The sequence below is a fragment of the Lates calcarifer genome, linkage group LG8, assembly GCF_001640805.2.
Source record: "Lates calcarifer isolate ASB-BC8 linkage group LG8, TLL_Latcal_v3, whole genome shotgun sequence".
Classification (NCBI taxonomy): Eukaryota; Metazoa; Chordata; class Actinopteri; family Centropomidae; genus Lates; species Lates calcarifer.
Window position 1 is genome coordinate 11,308,387 of NC_066840.1, and position 22,425 is coordinate 11,330,811.

Sequence of the window (22,425 nt, forward strand, 5' to 3'; positions counted from 1 at the left end):
AAACCTATGTGGTAGCTACCTTAGGAAATTGAACCCAACACCCTGTTATTCTAATCTAAGGTGAGTTATAGCAGTTACAGTACAACATTGGGGTGCCACAACTGTAACATTGTGTACTGTGATGCCACTGTTATAAATGTGCTTTACAAGTAAACTCACCTAAATAGACCTTTGCTATTTGACCATCATAGATCAACTGTATGAAACGACTACAAGAGTACTAAAGATAATAATCTGTATAAAAATATCAAAGCACAGTGAGCTCAGTCACCTCTGACAGTGCTGTGAGTATATATGATTACTTTTGCTTGATTTAAACAGCCTAGCTCATTGCTACTGTAATTAGTTTAGTTCTGCCTGTACAGCTTATTTCTCCTGATGTCAGCTCACCATGACACTCACCTCATCTGCCCTCTGCACAGATGAGCTTCCACATTCGCAGTGCGCACAGGCAGACATTTCACTGGATATTTCCACTTCTTGCTTTTCTTATCTTTCATGGAGCTAGAACAGCGACATTAAAATGTTGACACTACAGCAAATAAAATTTGACATTGAAGACAAAACCTGAACCTGAGGAAACACTGGCATTGAAATATCTGTATTGTAAAAAGTTGCATTGCCACTGAAACAAAAAAATTCACTGGAAAATAAAACACAGGCATCAAAATTACAATCTCACAATATTGTTATCTTATTATAATATCTTTTATGTTATCGTGTGTTTTTCAGTGACAATCTGCTGATTTTTTTGGCCATGTCTGTCTGCTTTCAGTGACAGTTTTTTTTAAATGATGTCAGTAATTTTTTGCTGTCACTGGTTTTCAGTTTCAACTCTGTGTCATTGTTTTAGTGTGGAGAGGCGGGGCTGGAGGAGAGGGACAAAGAGCTTGAGATCTACATATAAGCTGCAGATCATTTGCATACTACTGCCCGGGACACACTGCTGGAGTTGCATTGTGCGTGTGTGGAGGTAATGGAACGACTCTGCCATGTCTTGCTTTCTCTCTCTCTCTCTCTCTCTCTCTCTCTCTGTATGTGTGTAGAGCAAGGGTGTCAAACTCAAGGCCTGTGGGCCAAATCTGGCCTGCCACTTAATTTTATGTGGACCTTTCAAAGAATATGATTATCATAAAATACAATCCTGTGCCGCTTTACAGAAGTACAGTGAATGCATCTCGATTTTGTTACCTGTGCAATAAAAGCTTCTAGCCACTGTATGGCGGTGTCTCAATATTAAATATTTCCTACAGCAGTTTTTTTAGAGTTTGGGGGAAAAAGTAACGCAAATACATGTTTTTGCTTAATGGAGACAAGACGGTATGTCTTCTTTGCTACGAGGCAATGGCAGTGTCCAAAGAATACAATTTATGTCGTCACTTAGACATCAAACACGATAACAAGCTTGCTTACCGTAGCCACCAAGAAAAGCAGCACAAGGTCCAAAATTAAAAAAGGCCACATTCTGAGCAGAATATGTTTGCAAATGATGCAGCGGTGAAAGCCAACTTTAGCCAACTTGTGGCTGAAGAAATCACCTGAGCTTCAAAATGTTTTTCTGAAGGTTCATTTTTAAAGCAGTGTGTGCTGAAGGTATGTGAGCTGGTGTGCCCTGGCCAGAGAAAGGCTTTTAACAATGTTGGCTTGTCAAGAAACACTATGGCAGACAGAGTCAGGGAACTAACAGGAAAATCTGGCTTTTTATTAGCATTGATGAAAGCACTGACCTACTGATACAGCGCATCTAGCTATTTTTTACGAGGCCCGAAGGCAGACTTATCTGTCAGGGAGGGGCTCTTGGATGTGGCTGCCATGCGCAGGACGACAAGGGAAAGGGAAATCTTCAGTGAGGTGGAGGAGTCTGTACGTAAAATAAAATTACCTTGGGAGAATTTGGTGGAGCTAATTATCGATGGCATGCAAATGCAAAAAGCAACTGCCACACACCCCTGATAACTCATCTTTCAAAGCTAGTTATTTATTAAGTTATTATTAAACTAATAATAATTGAATGCAGAGGCAATCATCAGAGTAGATACATTTATCTAGTCTTAGTCTTAGTTACAACTGGCCCTTTGAGGTCAACCACAATGCTGATGTGGCCCGGGATGAAACTGATTTTGACACCCCTGATGAAGAGAGAAGTTTACTCCGCCCACCAGTGCTCCTAAAAGTCCAACTTATCTTGATTGTGCTTGATCAGCATAACATTTCATGAGGTGACTGGGAATGTTTCAAAACAAAACCAAAATATGTTTTAAAATTTGAAATCATGAACAAATCTGAACTTTCAAACAGTAAATATGAAACCTGTGTTGTCAACTGTGACTCTTTAAAACATTATTTTCTCTCATTTCAGCCATGATAAATGTGTATTTGCTGACGGTTATTGTGATATTAACGGTAATACAACCAAACATATACGTAACATCTATTTCTTATCAGGATATATAATTAAATTGGCAGTAGTTACTGTTACTAGTACTCCATCTGATATTCTTGATCTCCAGTGTCTGAACCTCCAACGTTGCCACAAACCCCCACTGAGGCTTGGAAACACAACAACCCTGTTTACTGTAAAAGTGATGAATATGAAACTATAGTTTGTAGATGCAGGTTTAGTGTGAAGACATGAGATATTTACCAGTCTGGTACAAGTATTCAAACCCAGTTTGAACTCATGGCTATCAGTAAACATTCAGGAGTGATCGCACATACTAAACTGCTGTGATCTTTTTACTGTTACCATAGGAACACATTCTGAAACACACACAGTGTTTTCCTCAGCTTCTGCCAATTCCATCTGTTTACCACTTTGTGTTACTGATCTAATGATATACATATGTATATATATATATATATATATATATATATATATATATATATATATATTATATATATATATTTATTTTTTTTATTATTATTTTTTGAGAGACGAGAAACACACACCTCACTCATCTCTGCTATCTCACTGGTGGTCTTAGGATGGGCTGTACTGAACTGAACACAGTGACCCTCATGAGAGGAAGGAGCGAAATCAGAAATAGAAACATGAGGACAGACTAAGTTTAAACAGAAAACTTATTGAAGGAAATCGAAGCAGAGAGCACAGTAGTGAAAATCTGTGTAATTCTGCATGTTGACACTGTCCAAGATCTGGAAATAGATTTGCCTTCTCTTCACACATTCTCATCCACTCTGTTCACTCCCACAGCCAAGCTCTCAGCAGACCAAACACATAATTATAGTTTCTATTGAGCAAAGGTGCAGGGGAATTAATTAGACAGCAGTCAAGTTGGTAAAATACTTCTCCTGTTTCGACATTCTCTGTTCCCTCCATCATTCAGCCTTAAACTAATGAAGGAGAGTGTAAGATAAAGACAGAGCCATCATTAATTAGCAGACACTCTCCTTTTGTATTAAATGTGCCTGATGAACCTTGGGATCCTTATAAATGCTTCCTAATCAGAGAGTGATTAGGAAAGACCTATGAGGGCAGAGAATGTGCGTATTTGTGCGTGTGTATGAAGGGTATGAGCGTGTCTAAATATTCAATATTCCAACTAGATAGATAGACGAAACACGCACACACACACACACACACACACACACACACACAAGGTAAAACCATCTCACTACTCTGCCATTTGGGATAGAGGAAGCCTGTAACGATAACAATCCATCCTTTTCTGTGCTGCTTTCTTTTAGATTGCATTTCTCCTCCAGAATCTCTCCATCCATCTGCTGAAATCCTATTTTCATGACAAACAATAAGACACACACACTCACTCCATCATTGCTCCCTGTAGCTGTCAGAGAATGGGTGGTGGGTTGGTGGGGAGGGAGTGGGGTATTGGGTGGGTGGGGGGTTGATGGGATGTGAAGGCAAGAAAATAACATGAGTAAGGGGAGAGGTGACAGGAAAGGAATGGAAACACTGTGACTCACCGGAAAATTTGAGGGATTACCAGTGAAAGGGTTTTTGCGCCCGCGTGTGTGTGTTTGTGTGTGTGGAGGTGGAGTCACAGTGGAGTGTTTCTAAGGCATCCACCTGCACTCGAAAACGGCTAAAATACAGATAACCTGCTCACTGTCTGCACATTCATCCATTTGCCATTCCACCTTCCCTCTGCCTACCCATCCAAGCACATGCATGTTAACATCCATCCATCCATAGAGTACACACATACAGGCTGGCAAAGATGAAAATGAGGTGTGACTGGCCTAACTTTAGCTCATATTGTATATCAAGCGACTGACACGCTCACAACAGATGAAATGACTAAATATATAACAGCCTAAATGACAAGTAATTCAACCGAAATCCAAAGATGTAGCTGTGTTTGTAGCTAGAAGGATGGCTAACCTGAGGGATGGCTAGTTATCTAAACAGAGAGTTACTCAGAGTTTATTTATTATTATTAAAATTATTATTATCTGAACATGGAGCTTTAGTACTGTACTCACCAGCCTTCTCAGTCTTGTGTGGTGGACTGCTCAGCTCCTGGCCAGGCAAACAGGGACACAGTCCATCACATTTCACTGAGATTGTCTTCCCAGAGAGGCAGCTCTGGAACTCCAACTTACACTGTAAAAAAAAAAAAAAAACTTTGGTAATGGAGGCTTTATTTCACAGACTTAAGGGCTGGGAACTCTGGGTGGAAAAAACCTCCCAAAACTTAACTGGAGTGGGAAAAAAATTGTTGGACCTCATCAGGTATTCTTTATTGAATCTATAATCTTTCACCCGACCTAACTAGAAGACAGGATGTCAACACAACTACCTTCATGACTACAAATATACAGGGAGTTAGGAAGACATGGGCAGTGACCGGGTATGGAAGGTCTGGCATATTTTGGGCTCTGCTGCACTGATTTTCTCTAATGTGTAACTGTGTTGCAGGTATGTAATCCCAACCAAACCAAAACTTTGATTTTTGAACTTTCTTTTGTCTAGCTGATTAAGGAAAAGATTTGCTGAGACAGGATTGGTCATTTATCTTCGATGAACAGATGTGTCCATTAGGCAGCCATGTAGACACACCATTAGACACAGAGATGCCCAGTGACATTCTATTATTCACTGCACTACAAACGTAATGCAATGCAAAAAGCAAGATGGACTACTTCAGAATGTAATTTAACAGTATAAATCTCATTTCAGGTAAGTGAGGGGTAAGAAATTGTTTGGACTGGTTGGGGGAAAGAAATCCAATTACAATATCCTTCCAAGAGGAATAATGAAAACTGAGATGAGTTATGTAAATTCTGTTTATGAGATGATGACGACAGGTTTTGTCGAGGTGAGACCATGACTGTGCATAAATATCTGTACACACATCATGCCGTAAACAGGCTTAGCCTTATCCCGCCAGCACTTTCATTTCCCACGTTCTAATTCAAATCCATCATTTCCTCCTTGTCACATCTTTGATAGCGCTGCTAATGTTGCTTAATGAAATTTGTTGACAAAAGGAACAGTGCTCTGTCCTGTTCCCAACATATTGAATTAGTTGTCTGGGGAGGGAGACACAGAGAGAGAGAGAGAGAGAGAGAGAGGGAGAGAGAGAGCCCAGGAAATGGATGACCTCCCCCAGTCACTGTCAGCACACTGAGAGGCCCCATGAATCTTTATGTTTGTCTCTCTCCAGGGGTTAATGTGGTTTTGATGAAACAGTGCTTTAACACCTGACTTGGTGAAGTGAAGTAAAAATAGAGGAGACGAGGGAAGAGGGGAGGAGAGGAGAGGAGAGGAAAGGAAAGAGAAAGGATGATTTAAGAGGAGCGAAGTAATGGACTTAACTTAGTGGGCTGAGGCCTCTCAGGAGATAAGAGCACTGTCCTCTTAATAGGATACTGAGTGTGTGTGTGAGTGTGTGTGCAGTTACAATGAGGGAGGCATGTAATGTAATAATAAAACATGAATAAGCTTGAGACCAGCAGCTCACTGGTGAGCAGAGTTTAAGTTGGGCCACAGGGACCCATCACTCCACCAGCTAACTGAACCCCTCCAACTAAATTACCGCAGAGAGCGGAGGGACTCCCCAGGCCTCCGCCTCCTTTTGTTCTTCCTCTTGTTTCTCCTTCAGCACCTCTCCTCCTCAGCACAGCCTCAGCTGCTCACACGTAGGCTGGCTATTAGGAAAGCCTAGATTTCCTCACACACAAGGAGTTGAATTTCCCAATGTCATATTCTTGTACTTCTTGGTTGGAAGCATAATCTTGCATTGAAACTGAAAACCACGTGATCACCAAATGTCTGCATGTCCATTATTTTCCTGCAGAAATGAGCTAAGGAACATGGCTGATGGGTGGATGCACCTCAAGCTTCCTGGCAAAGAAAACATGACTGCAGTTGAACTCCTTTTCTAAAAGGTTTGCTTTTTTTGATTCTATCTCCCCAGACACTAGTATATGTTTAAGGAATGTCCCTGACTGAAATGTTGAAATTAGAAAATAATGCAGAGCATGTGACAACATTCTGTAGGTATACTTAAAGCTCATAGCTTTCTCTGCTTTCCTTTCACAAAGACTTTATTTCAGTTGTGCAAGACACTCAAGAGATGTCCTTTATTTTTTATTTGTATGATGTTTCTGTGTATTGAATTGTGATTTACCCCTGGCAACCAAATGGTGACAGTGACAATAAGATAATATGAATGTGGATGTCAATAAGAATCCACAGTGTGCTGTGTCAAGGGCAGAGGCACAGCACTTCAGTTCTTTATGTATTTCTTCTGCCACCTGATCTTCTTTTTTGTTCATTTTCTCTCCTCACTTTGCCTTTCTGTTGTGACATTCTTGTGAGTTATGTGTGATTTAATGTGGCTGAGAATGAGTGGCTGGAACTGGGGCTATAGAGGCAGATGAGATGATGGCGGTTGGAGAGTTTTTTTCAAATCATCCAAAGGTGATTTTTAGCTGCTGGAAAGAGGTCTGATAGTTGACCCTGCCATTTGCCCAGCAATATATGAGAAAAGTACTACTGAGATCAATACGTGGAGGAGGGTAACATTTAAGTTTAATATTGTATATGGTCAATATTAAATATTAAAACAAAAATAAGAGAAGAAAACCACACACTTAAAGTGAGAAAAGGTAAAGAATGTGAGGTAAAAGAGTCTCACCTTGGAGGAGTAGGTGTGTCCATCAGATCCACACACAGGAGTTGATTGAATTGCCGAGCAGAGCCTGCATTTCCCATGAGCACCGGCTTCAACCCTGTGCTTGTGGCCTACGCTACCTTTCCTGGGTTTCACGCTGGGGAAAAGAGAAACACGTTTTTAAAAGTCATGGATCTGAATTTTGACATTACTCAGTAAAACTAGAGGTAAAAATAGAAGCAGTCTCCTGCACATACAGCAGCACAAAACAAACAATAACATCTACAGCGCTAGAAGCTGAAACATTTCTCCTGTATGTATTACATTTTCACAAACATTGCGCTCATAAATCTATGTGTGAGGGAAAATTGGAGCGCAGTAATAACTTTCCAGGGAGGAATATTCTCCAAACTAGCAGAATCAGTTTTCTACTGAGCAGAAAGTTTTAAAAAGTGTTTCTGGTTTTCAGGGTCAGCTGAAGCAGAGCGAATCCTGATTGGTCCATCGAGACCTTTTCAATAACCAGTGTAATTACGTTTGATCCAAATCTCGCAGCAATTTTCTGTCTAAGTGCTCTCACTGAACACCCTGCTGCCTCCTGATCCATCGAGCAGAGATGGAATTAGAGCCAGAGAGACTCTTTACAGAGAAATGAATGTGACGACAACAAATGATGCAAAGTGAACATCAACTACTCAAGAGAACAGGTGGAGATTCAACAGTCATTTATACAAACTCTTTCATAGCTAGAAAATCTCTGCACATGTGAATATATATGTATAACAGGTGCATCAGGGGAAAGAACAACTTGAACAAAAATCTTAAATTTTCAGCTTGCTGCTGAAACATTAATTTGATATTGCTATTTTATTGACTCTCATCAAGTGTATGGCCAAGCACAGCAACAGTTCCATATATGCACAGATGCTAGCTGAATATCCAATCAAATGACCACCAAAATTAGTTCAATTAGTGAATGAAGTGAATTAAATTTTATTACACATATATGTTAACTGAATTAACCAGAGATCAAACTATTAGAAGTGTTCAAAAGTACAAAAGCCCATGACTCTTTCATATTGTATGTATTTCATAAATACATATTTTTCACTTAATTAACTACACTATTGGAGAGAAGTGAACTATGAGATATGGGCCTCATTTATACAGGCATATCAAAACAAGTCTAATTAAAGTTATTTGCTTTTGATACCTGACTGCTGAATGCCTCAAGAGCTGATATTAAACTAACCAGACAGGACTTGGACTTGAATCTAACTAACAGACTTCAGATAGACACTGAAATTGATCTGTTGCACTAAGCTTAGTTCTTGAACTTATAGAACTAGTTTGCCTTGAAAAACTAAAAAACAATCTACTCTGTTCAGTCCAGCAGCTCTCTTGGTTAAACAGAGACTTTATCTAACCAACAAAACTGCTGGTTGAATAAAATCTCAGCACAGTGCAGACCTGTAGCAGAACTGAGATGCTGTAGCATCTCAATCTGACAGGGCTCATTGCTTCTGCTAACTCATGATTTAGGCTCAGGATAGTTTCTTTGGGCAAACAATAAGTTATCTGACTTGCTTTAGGTTAATTTAGGAGCTAAATTAAGACTGACTTAACATGATTGTTGAGGTGAAACTGGGCCCTGTACTATACTATGATATTTAATATCTTGGGTGACAGCTACACTTTGTAAAACTATAACATTCCCTGGTATCAAATCGACCACACTCTAGGCTTCTTAGAGGTGTTGGACTAATCAACTAGGCCACAGTGATTGCCACAGCAGATTAGACATGCACACTGCACTGCTGAATAAAGCAGCTTTGGCAGATAAAGCAAGACAGAGGTACGATGGAATTTGTAGGTTGATAAACATTTGTCTGAGCTACTTCCCCTCGTCTTCCTCCCAATCCAGCACTTCTCACCAGTGAAGCAAGAAAGTGCCTTCAAGCTATCAGCGTGATTTTGAAAAGTGTGATTTGCTTGGCCAGGGAAATTAAGTGTATGCATGACAAACATTCACTGACAGGCATACCACGGAGAGCAGAGTGGAATGACGATCTATGGACATATTAACCTCAAACAGAAACAAGAAAGTGATCTCTCCCTCTCTTTCATATACCACCACTTAAGCCGCCTGCTGCGAGATTCTATGTTGCTCTAATCTTTAAAGGCTCTGATTTGACAGTACTACAGCTTCCTCACAGCAGGACAGAGGCAATCACAAATTAACACTGCAAGCCTCTATAAAGGTTTCTGAATTACTACTTGCTGTTTATGTAGATGTCCAAGCCTGCAGCCAAACATTATCAACCAATAAGAGAAGTCAAGTTTGTGCTGAACTATATCCACTTCAAAAGGTAGAATAAGAAGGAGAAGAAAGTCTGCTTGGGACTTTTGCGTTGACAGCTGCCTCGTAGAGAACAAAACTAATTTGCTTGTGGAAAACACAGCAGCAATACCAAAGAGTGTACAGGGCATTTTCAAGAAGGTAATTTTGTTAGCAGTGAGTAATAATGCTGAATCATCTCCTAGATACTGTACATGCTGCACCATAGTGTACATTAAGTGCAATGCCCAGTATCTGCTTTCAAATATCTTGAGAGCAACAAAGTTTGGATTCGCCCTCTGAGAAGTCACTGAATCTGTGTTATGCTAATTATTGCAACTACTTTAACTCATGTAGATAAAACAATATCATGGTCCAAAGCTTCAGTGAGTGATGCTATTGGGGAAATACAGATTTCAGGTGAACCATTTGACATATTAAGCAGCAAATAGGACTTGTAATTAATGCAATGCAAGTAAAAGCATTAAAAGCAAGTATCGTAGGCACTAATGACTTGAGGAAATCAATTAAACCCAAGACGGAGACAAAATACATTCAGATGTCTTTTGGGGGAAATGCTCCTTGAACTGAAAAATTGAAAAACCTTAAAATTGGCAACACGACAAGGTTGAAAACACAAACAAATTGGGTGCTGACAGCGTCCAAAGAGCAAACAGATAGTTTTATTAAAATTAATTGGTGTTGAGAATATGTGTCTGTAAGCCTGTCACTGATGCAGATGCCTACACACTGCCAACACACAAAACACTAAATGCTACTTTACTTCATGCTTCTGCTGGGTGTAATTTGTCTAACCTGCCCTGAGGGTCTTTAGCATATTGAAGTTCAACTTTGCATAGTAATTTTGAATCACAGGCATTCACTCCAACTTAGCAGTAATTCTGTATTCAAGGAGAGAGAAAATCTTGCATTAAAAACCATGATTCCACAGTTTTGTTTTTTGTCAATAACATTAAATGTCACATAAACTAGTTCTTACCTGTGAGCTGGCTGCTTGTGATTGGTGCAGATGGCTGTCTGGTAGTCATGGCTAATGCACACCTTGTGGGGAGGACAGCGGACCTTCAGGCAGGGATCCTTGGTGGTGTCTGGGCCTACAGAGAGAGAGGGCAAGGACAAGTTTAATCTCTGAACTGCAAAAATAAGTCAGCGGAAACATGCAGAGCAAGAGAATCAGCACAATGTAGCGACAAAGTCGAAAGTTGATGCAGCAAAACATCAAGCTGTTCTTTTGGCTTTCCAGCTGGTAGATTGTTAGATTCTACTAAGTGAAGCAGTCAGAAAAATAATGAGTTGGAGGAAAACACGGAGAAAGAAAAACGGTAAAAGGTATGAAGTAAACGTCTTGTTTTCCGCGGTGTGAGCCGCCTAATGAGGACTGTTCTCTCTGAGCGTCGACCCCATCTTCTCCCAAATCAATCTCCGCGGTGACATTATCACCGTGGCAGCCAGGCACAGCTGGCTGGTGTCCAAGGTGACAAAAGATCAAAGCAGCTCATTGACTCTGAGCATTGTGTCATTTCACACCAGGCTAACAGCACAAACCCACTTTTGCTTGACAGATAGAAGAAAAGAGAAAAACAGAGGGTGGAGGAGGTGAAAAAGACACCGTGGCAGTAAAAGAGAGAGACAAGAGCTTTTAGTACAAATGAAGTGAGAGACAACCCATTGTCAGGCAGTGGACTGTGGACTGGTGGTCATGGTGACCCCGCCAATCACGGTAGGCTGTGCTAGATATGGATTAAAGGAAGATAAAAAGGCTTTATAATGAACAAAAACCAACTAAAAAGACAAAGCTAATAAAATGAGATCAAAGACAAAGAGGGTTTTAAACCACATACAGAGACCACATGCTGTCACCATGGTAAATGTACTAAAAATTATTTCAAATCTCAACTTAATCAAGACTGAGTACAGAGTGTATAGATCAAAGCCCTGTGTTATGTACAGGTCATTAGCATGTGGCTGCTAACGTCATAAATCGAGAGTGGCCTTGTCTCCATTAGGGGCCTAATGGGTTATGTTTGAGCCACAGCTGGTGTCTGATGTGAACATCAACTAGTTCCTGACCTGATCATGCACACTGCGCTGCTGTTTACACACCGGTTTATCAGCATTAAATCAGCCTGAGACTTAGACATGAAGGCACCTTTTCTTTTTGCCACCTGCAGCAACACCACAATCTCCACAACCATCTATAAGAACGAATGAACAGCTACACATATCAACTGTAAACATATGTAACTCTGTCAGGGGATATGCAAGAGCTTTCTTTATCTTTGAAGTGTAAGAACAAACGCACTCAATAAAGACGGCGAAGCTTAGATAGACTCAGGGGAGGAGATTCATAGTACGGCGCACACATTTGTCATAAATGAGCAACGCGCTCACAGACACAAAAAATGCACCTGTAAGGCTGCATGAACTCTCATATTCTCCAAAATGCAGAGAGATAGCCATCTACTCTGCAGCTGTGTTCCTGTCGCCTGCTTATTTGGGCCTGCCCTCACCTCTGTCTATCGCTGCTGGAGGAAACCCGTCTTATTTCACTTTGCTTCAAAATGACTTTATCACTGTGAGGAAATGAGAGATGAAGGGAAGAGAAAGGAGGGAAGGAGGATTGGGAGAGGGGGAAAAAAGGGTGGGGATTGTATCTGGTTAACTGAGGATTGGAGGACAATTTAGGATTAGTGCCTGACCTCCACTCTCGGACAAATTGGAAATAGGAGACACACACATACAAATGAGTAAGTCAGTTCATCCGCCTGCCACCACACAAATACGCTAGGCATCGCATGTAGACCATTACGCAGATAAAGCATTCTCATCAACAGTAAAACAGTTAATTTGGAGAGACAATGATGCCCTGAATGTGAAATCGTTTTCAGATGATGTGATTTGAATATTTATGGTATATGAGGAGACGAGAGGAGAGAAGTTAACAGAGCAAAGGCAGACCGAGAGAAAAAGGGGGTAAGAGTAGTGGAAAGGAAAGGAGACAAAGAGAGAGTAGAAAATGACAGGATGAAGAGGAGGAGGAGTGCTGGGTAAAAGAGAGTTTTATCCATCTATTTAAAGCTTGAGTGAGCAGCACTGGCAGTTAAACCAGCCAATCAATTGTAATGCAGGAGCACTGCAGCACACTTTTGCCATCTCTCTTTCACATTCTTCAGTATGTCTCTCATCTCCTTTTATTCCTCACTCTTCTTTCTAATCTTAAGTATGACTTTATTCTCAAGTTAATTTGCATGAGCAATATAACTTGACATGCCTTATTGCATATCCATTCATTTCAAAACGCCAAGTAAAACTCCTTTTCACACTCTAAACCACAGTTTTACCTTGAAATTGTTATTGATTTATGTAAATGAACAAGGTCGCCCGCTGCTGATAAGACTTTGCCAAATGAACAAGTGTAAAGGATTTGTGCCAGTATGTGTGTGTGCGTGAAATAAATGTTATGATTCTTCATCAGACGCTGCTGAACATAGAGAATGTGAGGACGTAGTGCTTTAAAAGTGGTAGCTGATAACGGAGGGAAGAAACATGGAGGAGTTGAGTCCTGTGTGTTCTCTGTAGTAATACAGTTACAGTTTGTGAGCAAGAGCAACAGTTGTACACACAGACAGCGCAACCAATTTGTCTAGCCATTGTTCTTGGCCATATGTAAGGTTGACTGCTGACCCCTGGGTGCTGGATTACCACTCTGTAGGGGCAAGACAGATGGAGGAGTTGGCGGAGCTATGGCTGAGGGCGGTGAGGACAATGGCAGATCGTTAACAAATTGATACGAATGTTCTCAGTTTTAATTGAAGTTTTTATATTTAGTCTGAGACTGACACAGTATGGTGCTGACTGTTGATTCTGAGCATTTGATTGGATATAAACCCAAAAAAATCTTTAAAATAATGTTTATTTCAGTCAGAGACACTTAGATTCAAGACCTTTAATAGCATAGCTAAGAGTTACGTAATATCTAAGAGTTGCTAAATGGTGTTTCATTGTTTTGAAAAAACAGTGATATATAATAAAGATCTATTCTATTCTAAATGGCCATCTAGTTAGATCTGGTAGAAGAGCTCTGTAATTGGGCTCCCACATAATGCAAGCTTATTCTGCTAACACATGTATTAACAACGAATCTTAAATCAACAACAGCAAAATCACAGAAAGGCATCATCTATCTTATAAATTTACATGTCATATGCGAGTCCAATATTAAACCTTCCTAACTTTATTAGATGTATTAGGTTTTTTGAGGTAAGTCAGACGGCAGTGAATCTTAGCATTACAAAGCATGTAACCACTTTGTAGTCAATCACCCCTGCTCTCATGTTTGAAAAATGTAGCAACATAATAAAAAGTATTTGATCATAGCACTGTTTTTTTGCATTTGGATTTTCTTGGCTTGTAAACAAAGGCTGTAGCAGTGAGTCAGAATTTTGATGCCACCTTTCGTCCTTGGTTGCAGAGGTTCCAAATTGGCTTCTGCTGGATCTTTGTCTCACAGTGTGATCCAGAACCACTGTTTCTTGACTGATGACCAATGATTTCATCATGTTTCTCTCACGATTGTCAGCTCTGGTCTGGGGCAGATATTGTACAGTGTGAAGGGACCGTTAGGGGGACGTGTGGGTGCTGGGGGGAGCTGCTGCAGTGAACGGAGCTGGCATGACTGTATCAACAGAGTGAGGGTGGGAGCATTAATATGATTGGGCGTTACTATTCAGGTGATAGCCAAGCAACTGGTGAAGCATGAATGAAGCAGATGATGCTAATTAGCACATGTGAATTCAGTGCCTGAGCCAATTATATTTTACATTTGTAAATTTACAGTTTAAATGAATTGATTTCTAAAGGAATGGAAATTAAATTGAAATGATCCCATATTTCTGTGTGTACAGTATAATTGTATTGTAATTAATTCTAGAAAGACATGTGACCCCATGGTGGCTGTCTTTTCAGACCAAAATCCTCCTTTAATGGCTGAGTTGTAAGACCTTTACGATCTGACTTTAAAAATCTGTTGACATGAACACCTTGTGGCTGTTGTACATTTTACTGCTGTGTTGCTGCATGCTTTGAAAGCTCTGCTGTTGCTGCAAACCCAGCATCATCCCAGTCACCATCTGGTCAGATCTGCTTTTATATACTGGAGGGGGGTGGGGTGGGGTGAATCAATATAGTCCTTGGTTGGTAGCTCATGCCCAGAGAGCACAGCAAGTACATAAAAGAAAATATATTCCCTGCTGAAATCAAAAGTCGTGCTGCATCATACAGAAAAAATACCCTGACAAAAAAAGCTTCATCTGACTGAACATGAAGATCAAAGTCATCTTCATTAAGCTCATGAGAAAACGATGCCCGTATGTGTGTTTGGTCGTATTATCTATGAGGGATAAGCTCTTCGTGAACGTGTAAAGGAACATGGGAATGCTATGAGAGGTTTTGTTTTTTAAAGTTCCTTTGAAAGCATTTGTCTTTTGATCCACACAGCAGTTTTTAACAAATGTCTCAAAAGTCAGTTTTTTAAGTGTTCTCCTCATCATCACGCTCATGTCCCAGCAATCATAGCTCTGTTCCTCTGTGCGTGTAGCCGCGGCAGCCGTAACTGTAGTCACAGTGCTCTCTTGTGCACATTGTGTGGTCATTACCCCAGCTGTGGATGAATTAGGAAGGTTCATGTATTGACTTCCATCACCTCCCCGTCTCCCTCCCTTTCTCCAAGTCCACAGCTCAAAGCCCTCGGGGAGCCACGGGGCAAACACAGCCAGCTACAGGAGAGCTAGAAACAGACTGTTAGCATAGGAAAATGAAGAGACACATTCTTATTCAGCTTAGTGCGTCTGTATATATTACTCTGAATAAAATATGAAAATCAGCCATTTCATGACATTAAACATTAGAGGTTGTTCCATTTCCTGTGATTTTTTGAAATTTCAGTCGTACCTTTTTTCATAAAGGCAGGATTTATTGTAGGACTACTGTATTAGACTGCGTTAGTTTTAGTTAGGAGTGGCACAGTGGTGCAGTAGTTAGCACCATTACCTCACAGCAAGATGGTTAGGGTTCAAACCATGGTTTGGAGTTTGCATGTTCTCCCTGTGCCTGCGTGGGTTCTCTCCAGGTACTCTGGGCTCCTCCCACAGTCCAAAGACATGCAGGTTAAGGTAACTGGCAACTCTAAATTACCTGTAGGTGTGAATGTGAGCGTCAATGGTCCAAACCCTGTGACCCTAAAAGGATAAGCAGTATATATAATGGATGGATAGTTTTAGCTAGATGTAATGATAAGAAACTGCCAATTGAGTGCATATACTGAGCTTTAAAACAGAGGATATTTGAATTTGGAATGAAAATCTTTCTTGTTCTTGTGAAAGATGAACTGATTTATATGCTCGTTCTGCCAGTGTCACAAAACACACGTGGTTGTAGCACCCTACAAGTCATTATCTGGAACAATTGCAGACAGGACACATAGTCATTAAACCACAGCCAATGCTCTGTAACATCCTTTGTTGAAAAATGGATACTTCCAACAGGATACTGTGGAGGAATTTCAGTGTTCAAGACTTTGTGGCACCCATGGTCATGTTTTTGACCAAGTCTTCACAGAAAAATGTACAATCAGTCTACAGTCACTGAATCATTGCTAACTGCATCAGTGTGACAGCGTTGCTGTTTTGTTGCAATGTTATTCAATAAGGCGAGCTGCAAATACAGCAATTTATTGTCTACAGTGTGCAAAAAAATCCTTCTTTAAAAAGCTCCTGGATGATTCAACTCTGAACATATCTTCCAGCTATTTAATTGCTGCAACACTTCCAAGTGGGTTCCTGGCAGAAAAGCACATTATACTCAAAGCTGTAAAATTTTATTACAATTAAAGTTGACAGTAAATTGCCCTATTCGTCCACTTTTTTGTCTCCTCAAGATTTTCCTTCTTTTTTTTTTGCCCTTAATGTTCCTTAAGAGACAAGAAAAAGTGGCTATAGAGAAGGGTAAGATAAAACACTGCTCCTGTGTCCTCTAATACTGGATAGTGGCCAGAATAGAGTGCAGTGATTGGATAATAAAGATAGTCATAGTCCAGTAGAAGAGGCCACATCGGCAACAAGCCCTGTCAGAGAGTAGAGGGTGACCTCAAATTAATTGCTGCTGAGCTGGACACGGGTCAATGGGGTGTTTTTGTAATCTGTGTGTATGGGTGTGTGTGTGCTCCTTTATCGACACCGTGCTCCGCTGCTCTCCATTGTTTGCTCTCCCCAGCTACTGTTTCTAATAGCAAATAAACAACTTTGAAATTAAATAAACAAGAGCTTCAACAACCATTCCCAAAGGATACATTTCTGACTGTTATTAGAAAAATGAGCATCACTTTCAGGCTTTGATAAACTAATTAAAAAGGTGTTTCTTCTCTTTCACCTGGGGGGCTGCAGAGTAGAACAAGAGCAGGAGGGAGAGAGAGAGAACTGGAAGACAAACAGATCGGGGGGAGATAAAATCTCCCTCACTCTCTCTGCTTTGTGAACATTCCTCAGGGTCTGACTGTTTGGCCTGCGAGAGGCACTGGAGCGAGGGATGACAGAGAGGAATGATGGAGGCATGAAAGCACAGACAGGGCCTTTGGGAGAGTGCACTGATAGAACGGATTCACCATCCAGAAAATTAATTATTGAAAACATGGGTAAATCATATTATTGTGGGATGTAACTGAGGAACGGAGAAGATAAACAGGCTATGTCAGTTTGAATGCCAGAGACGAAACTGCAGTGGCTTACGGGAGAAAAATATCTGGGGAGAGAGAGGCTATTGACTATTGCTTACAAACTGAATATTCATCACTGCCACATGGCCATTATACACACATTCACACACACGCACACATGCACGCTCACACATTGTTGCGGAAAGCCCTGTAAGAGGATGTTTTGTGAAGCTGTTGCTGGCAGCAAAGCATTTTTAAAAGAACACTATAAAAGCAAATAATCAAACAGCCTTTGAAGACAGCTTCAAAGCAAAGGAGCATGCGCACACAGGAGGACATTAATTTCAGGTGGAAGTTGCTAATTGTCACAGTCTAAAAAAAGTTATTCATGACATATTCTGCTTTAAGTGTGTTTACAATTCTTATCATCATCAGGGAGAACTTGAGAATGAATGGAAATAAAACAGAATATGCATTAAATTGGTTTGGTTCGAGGGAATACACTCAGAGAAATGCAACGTTTGATCCACCCTCTTAAAACCTAGCTGTAACATGTTCATCTTGGCTAACAGGACAGTATATGTGGTATATGAAAAGCTTCATTTCAAACATGCCATCTGTTTGGAAAGACAGCACTGCAGCCTGAAATTCAGCATTAATACTGGGCCTCCATAGGACTACTTTTGGCACAGTGGTGCTTTGACATAACTGCTAACAATGACAATACTAACATGCTGATTTTTATAACAGGTATACATTTTAATCAAGTTCATCTTAAGTGTTTTAGCTTGTTAGCATTTGCTAATTAGTACAGTTGAGACTGAAGGGAATCCCAATGTTTTGTGAGTATTAGATCATAAATCAAAGTATTTGATAAAGGAAAAGTCAGGATCAGTCATTGGGATTCATCCTCTGGGAACAACGAACATCTGCACAATATTTTGTGTCAATATATGAGATAGTTGTTGAGATATTTCAAACTGGTCCATTGCCAGCCCCAGAGCCATGCCTGCTATAAAAACAGAAAGAACACATTTTGAAGTACAGATCTTGAGGTCACTTCAATGAGAATCACTGTCCTAATGGTTCTTTTGTAAAATGTTTTATGTTTCTCATAATTGACATTTTAACGCAGAGTGAAAATCTTTTGTATTAGAGTCAAAGTCGTTGACTGATTTAAGCCACTATATTTTTGGCTGGTGGATTAGCAGCTGTGCAGGAAGGGCAGGTTTTACTTTTACTCACTCTAGATTTTTCTTTCACTCTTGTACAATGTCAAGTGGTCTTTTTTCCTCTGCTTTTAAAAAAGATCCCCTAGACTCTTAAACTGGCCGTGTGTTGCTGCCAGACAAGGAGTATGTGTCAGTATGACCTTTAGTCAATTTCAAGAGAGGTCACGATGAAAGACCACACACTTGACTTATAGCCGGATTCTTTATTGACACTCCATGATCTCTTCCTCCTTTACCTCTGTCCTCACACACACACACATGCACACACGCACAGGTGGATGACAGATCTGGCCTCTTGCCTCACCTTCAGTGTCAGTGATAATTAAATGTTTTTGCACTGTCCTAGACTGAGGCATTCATTAATCTGAAGCTGAAGTGTGTGTGTGTGTCTGTGTGTGTGTGTGTGTGTGTGTATGTGTGTATGTGTGTGTGTGTGTGTGTGAGCGAGCATGAATGACTAAGAGTAGACCAGCGCCCTCTCTCTCCTCTACCTCCATCTACTCTCCTCTCCTGTTATTACCCACTCATGTTCACCATTTTAATAGTGTTACTTGAAAAATTATATGTAACAACAGTCATAAATGGGGCAACACCAGACTGTTCAGTTTATCTGTGTTTAAAAACCCTTTTCAATCTCCTCTTTCTTTACGCTTTATCTACAAGACAAAGCCCATGTGCTTAACTGAACACATTATGCCCCCAGCCAGATTACTACACCACACAGTGACTCACCCCACACAGCAGACAAGGGTGTGCTATGTAATTCAAAAGCTCACATTTCCATTTAAAGGAAAAATTAGTGGGGTTTGTTTGCCCATATAGAACACGAGGGGTCATCATCAGTGACACACTCACAGTTCTACACAAGCTACTGATGTTTCTAGCCTTCTTTGAATTGCAGCTCTCTATGAGAGACCAATATTTCCAGCAAACTAAAAGAAACATGGCACTACAGTGTTGTAACTGGTTTCATCAGAACTGATCGAGACGACATCAAAAGTAAGATGAACTGTAAAAAACTAAAAATAACCAGACCCCCACCACAGACCCAAACATCTGTGTTTGAACTGACTGGAATTCATGAAGATGTACTGAGGAAAAAAACAACGCTGTTTATTCAGGCTGACTCCCACATAAGTAACACAATGTGTCTGAGCCTCTTTTTGTAGCTTTATCTAGGATTTTAATACCGTGGATTACTGTATGTTACCATGCAGCTTATCTCACATTGAATTAGATCAAAACACGTGTAATTGGTTTTGTAATTACCTAACGAGGAGCGCACAATGTGTGGCTGCTGACGGCATCAGTTGCATTTCAATTTGCATTTTGATTTGCCAATTGGTTCCCCATTTAGTTTTCCATTTGCCAACTCTGTTATCATTTAAGCGGCACTCTGGAGCCTTGTTGTGGCAAAACTAATCTGCCATCTAGTGTAACGAGTACTCTCACTGCCTGTCACTTCAACTTGCTTGTGCACCTCTCATGCATGGTGTTGAAATTAATAATTTCAGTTCTGCCATCTGTAAAGTTTTATGGGTGTTCCACTAATCAAATTTTTAGATAAAAAAGTTTTTTTTTTTTTGGGTTAAAGGTGTTTTTTTTTGGTAAACAAGCAAAAGTTTACATACAGTGATGGTCACCAAAATGCATTTGTGTATCCTTGAGATCTAACAAATACATTTGCAAAGCAGATTTATATAGACGTATGACACCCACATTTATTAGCTCGCAGCCTTCTTCTTCACTGCCTTTGCTGCTTCGTTGCTGCATTTCTTTGAATATAGCACACGTCTTTCTGTGGTTAGTGGGAATGTAATTGATGCTACCTTTGGTAATCTCAAAAAGTATTACAAAGGACTGCACTCCCACTCACTAAATCTCAAATTACAATATTAGCTTGCACTAACAGACCACGATGATAGTCCTGAAGCTAACCTTGGAAATAGCTCCATGTTTCTGAAGGGCCTGGCTTTGATCATCCTGTGTGTGAATTAGCCATGCTCTATCTGCTTCAGATGACGAGCTGTGGGCTTAGTTATCTCTGTCCTCCATACTGACATCTCTGCACGTAACGTGAGACAGGGTGGAGGACTAATTGTACACTGCTGTCTTATACCCACTGTTTTATGGGAACTGCAACTGAGACAGCAGAGCGGAACAATTTAGGCTCAGTGTAAAGTTTGTCTGTTGTTAACATCAACTGGCTATCACAGCATTTAATTCTCACTAAACCTGATAATCTGGAATGATCAGTCACACTATTATATATAGATCTCACTACTGTAAGACAAGTGGATCAACTGAACAACACATACAGTATGTTAGCAAAATCAGCTGTAACAACAAAGAGAAGGTGGTTTCAGAATCAGCCAACTTTTTGCTGCATGCTGGAGGAAGGTATTTCCTCCAGTAATGTAAATGACTGTCAATGGAGAAAAACCCCTCCCCACCCTGATGACAATGATGAACTTACCATCCTGTACTGTCTTCATGGCCAAGCCAGAGTGGGCTTTAGTTCCTGGATCTGCATGTCTACCAGGTTCAGCCTCTCGCTCTGAAAACCAAACCAAACCAAACCAAACAATACAAAAAAAACCAAAACAGAATAATTAGAATAGTTCATACATTCTTGAACATTTTGTGAAATATACTTGTTTGTGTTGAAGGAGAAGCTCAATACCACGTCATGTATGTACATAGAGTCAATGAGCTGAGCTTAGTATAAAGACTAGAGGTAGGAGAAAACAGTTAATGCTAAAATAAAAGTTTTACAGATGCTGGTTTGTTTTTGAACTTTAGAGAGAGTCAGACTAGCTGTTTAACTCTGCTTTTGGTCTTACTGAATTAAGCTAATCACAGCCCAACATCAGCCCTACCTCCCTACTTAATGCAACAGCATGGGGTTGTTTCAATATTCAGTCTCAGGAAAAAGCAAATAAGGGTATTTTCCAAAATGTACTGAGTATTTTTTTAATATAAAATCCGACTCAGTGTTGCTACAGTGATGCAAACATAATTTTTCTAATCTGAAAGGAATAATCATTGTAGCATCATTACCCAAACACAAAAACAAGTAAACACAGCCAAGGGAAAGCAAAGTAATGCACCTATCCATCTAGATACAACAACACTAATCCACCCTCTCTCTCTCTCACACTAACACTGCAGTACAGCATCCCACATGGAAGCAGGCCAGTGGTGGCAGAGCCTCGGGGAGGGAGCAGAGCAGCCAAGCACTGAGGTAAAGGGAGTTTGTCATGTCTGTCTGTAGGCTGTGACATTAACACCCCGAGATGATTAACTCCCAAACTCATCCATCTCCTGTATTTATTGGTGAGTGAGGCTTTTGAGCAAGCGCTGACCACAGACAGTACATAATGACCAGGGAAAAGTAAGGAACATATGTGTGTGTGTGTACATGAGGCAAAAGTTAGTCCAACTTTTTTTTATCAATACTCCCTCTATTCATCATTCTTCCACCCTTTCCTTTCTCTCCTCTTTGCCGGACCCCTCCTCTCCTCATTATAGGATGCCTTTCTTATCTCTTCTTATCCTCTCTACAGGCAATCTCTCTCTTAAGTGCTCTCTGCAGGCCTCACATCTGTATATCTTTGTATCTCCCTCTGTCTCCCTCCCTCGAGACTCTCTGATGCCACTGTCACTTTCACATGCTGGCATTTAGCCTGAGGGGCTGTCGCTATGATCGCTAGCAACCGCTGTCTGCTCGCATCCTCTGAAGTTTATTTATCCCTAATTTACGATGATCATTGGAGGCTCTATTGGCTACAGGGCACAAAGGGCAAAATGAACACACACACACACACACACACACACATAGTCTTCCCATTATGTGATTTACTGTTGTGTGTATCTCCCCTTGAAAACAGCCTGTTCAGCAGTGTTCACACACTGCAGTCCATTGATTCACAACTTCATTTTGCTTTGAGTTTACTGTTGGTTTTGGCTCTGCCTTTGTGAACTGGAAGTACAGGGCAGTAACATTTCACTCGACTCACTGTA

At 40.5% G+C, this 22,425-nt stretch overlaps 1 protein-coding gene across 2 annotated transcripts in view; it reads right to left on the reverse strand.

The window, feature by feature from the left end:
- Nucleotides 1–22,425, reverse strand: part of LOC108899178 (testican-1) — a 96,341-nt gene that overhangs the window by 17,926 nt on the left and 55,990 nt on the right. For both annotated transcript variants that reach the window (XM_051072292.1, XM_051072291.1), the window contains exons 4-7: nucleotides 20,879–20,959; nucleotides 10,442–10,556; nucleotides 7,128–7,260; nucleotides 4,468–4,588 (exon numbers count right to left, since the gene is read on the reverse strand). In XM_051072292.1, the coding sequence (XP_050928249.1) occupies nucleotides 4,468–4,588; nucleotides 7,128–7,260; nucleotides 10,442–10,556; nucleotides 20,879–20,959 (450 nt within the window). The remainder of the gene's footprint in view (nucleotides 1–4,467; nucleotides 4,589–7,127; nucleotides 7,261–10,441; nucleotides 10,557–20,878; nucleotides 20,960–22,425) is intronic.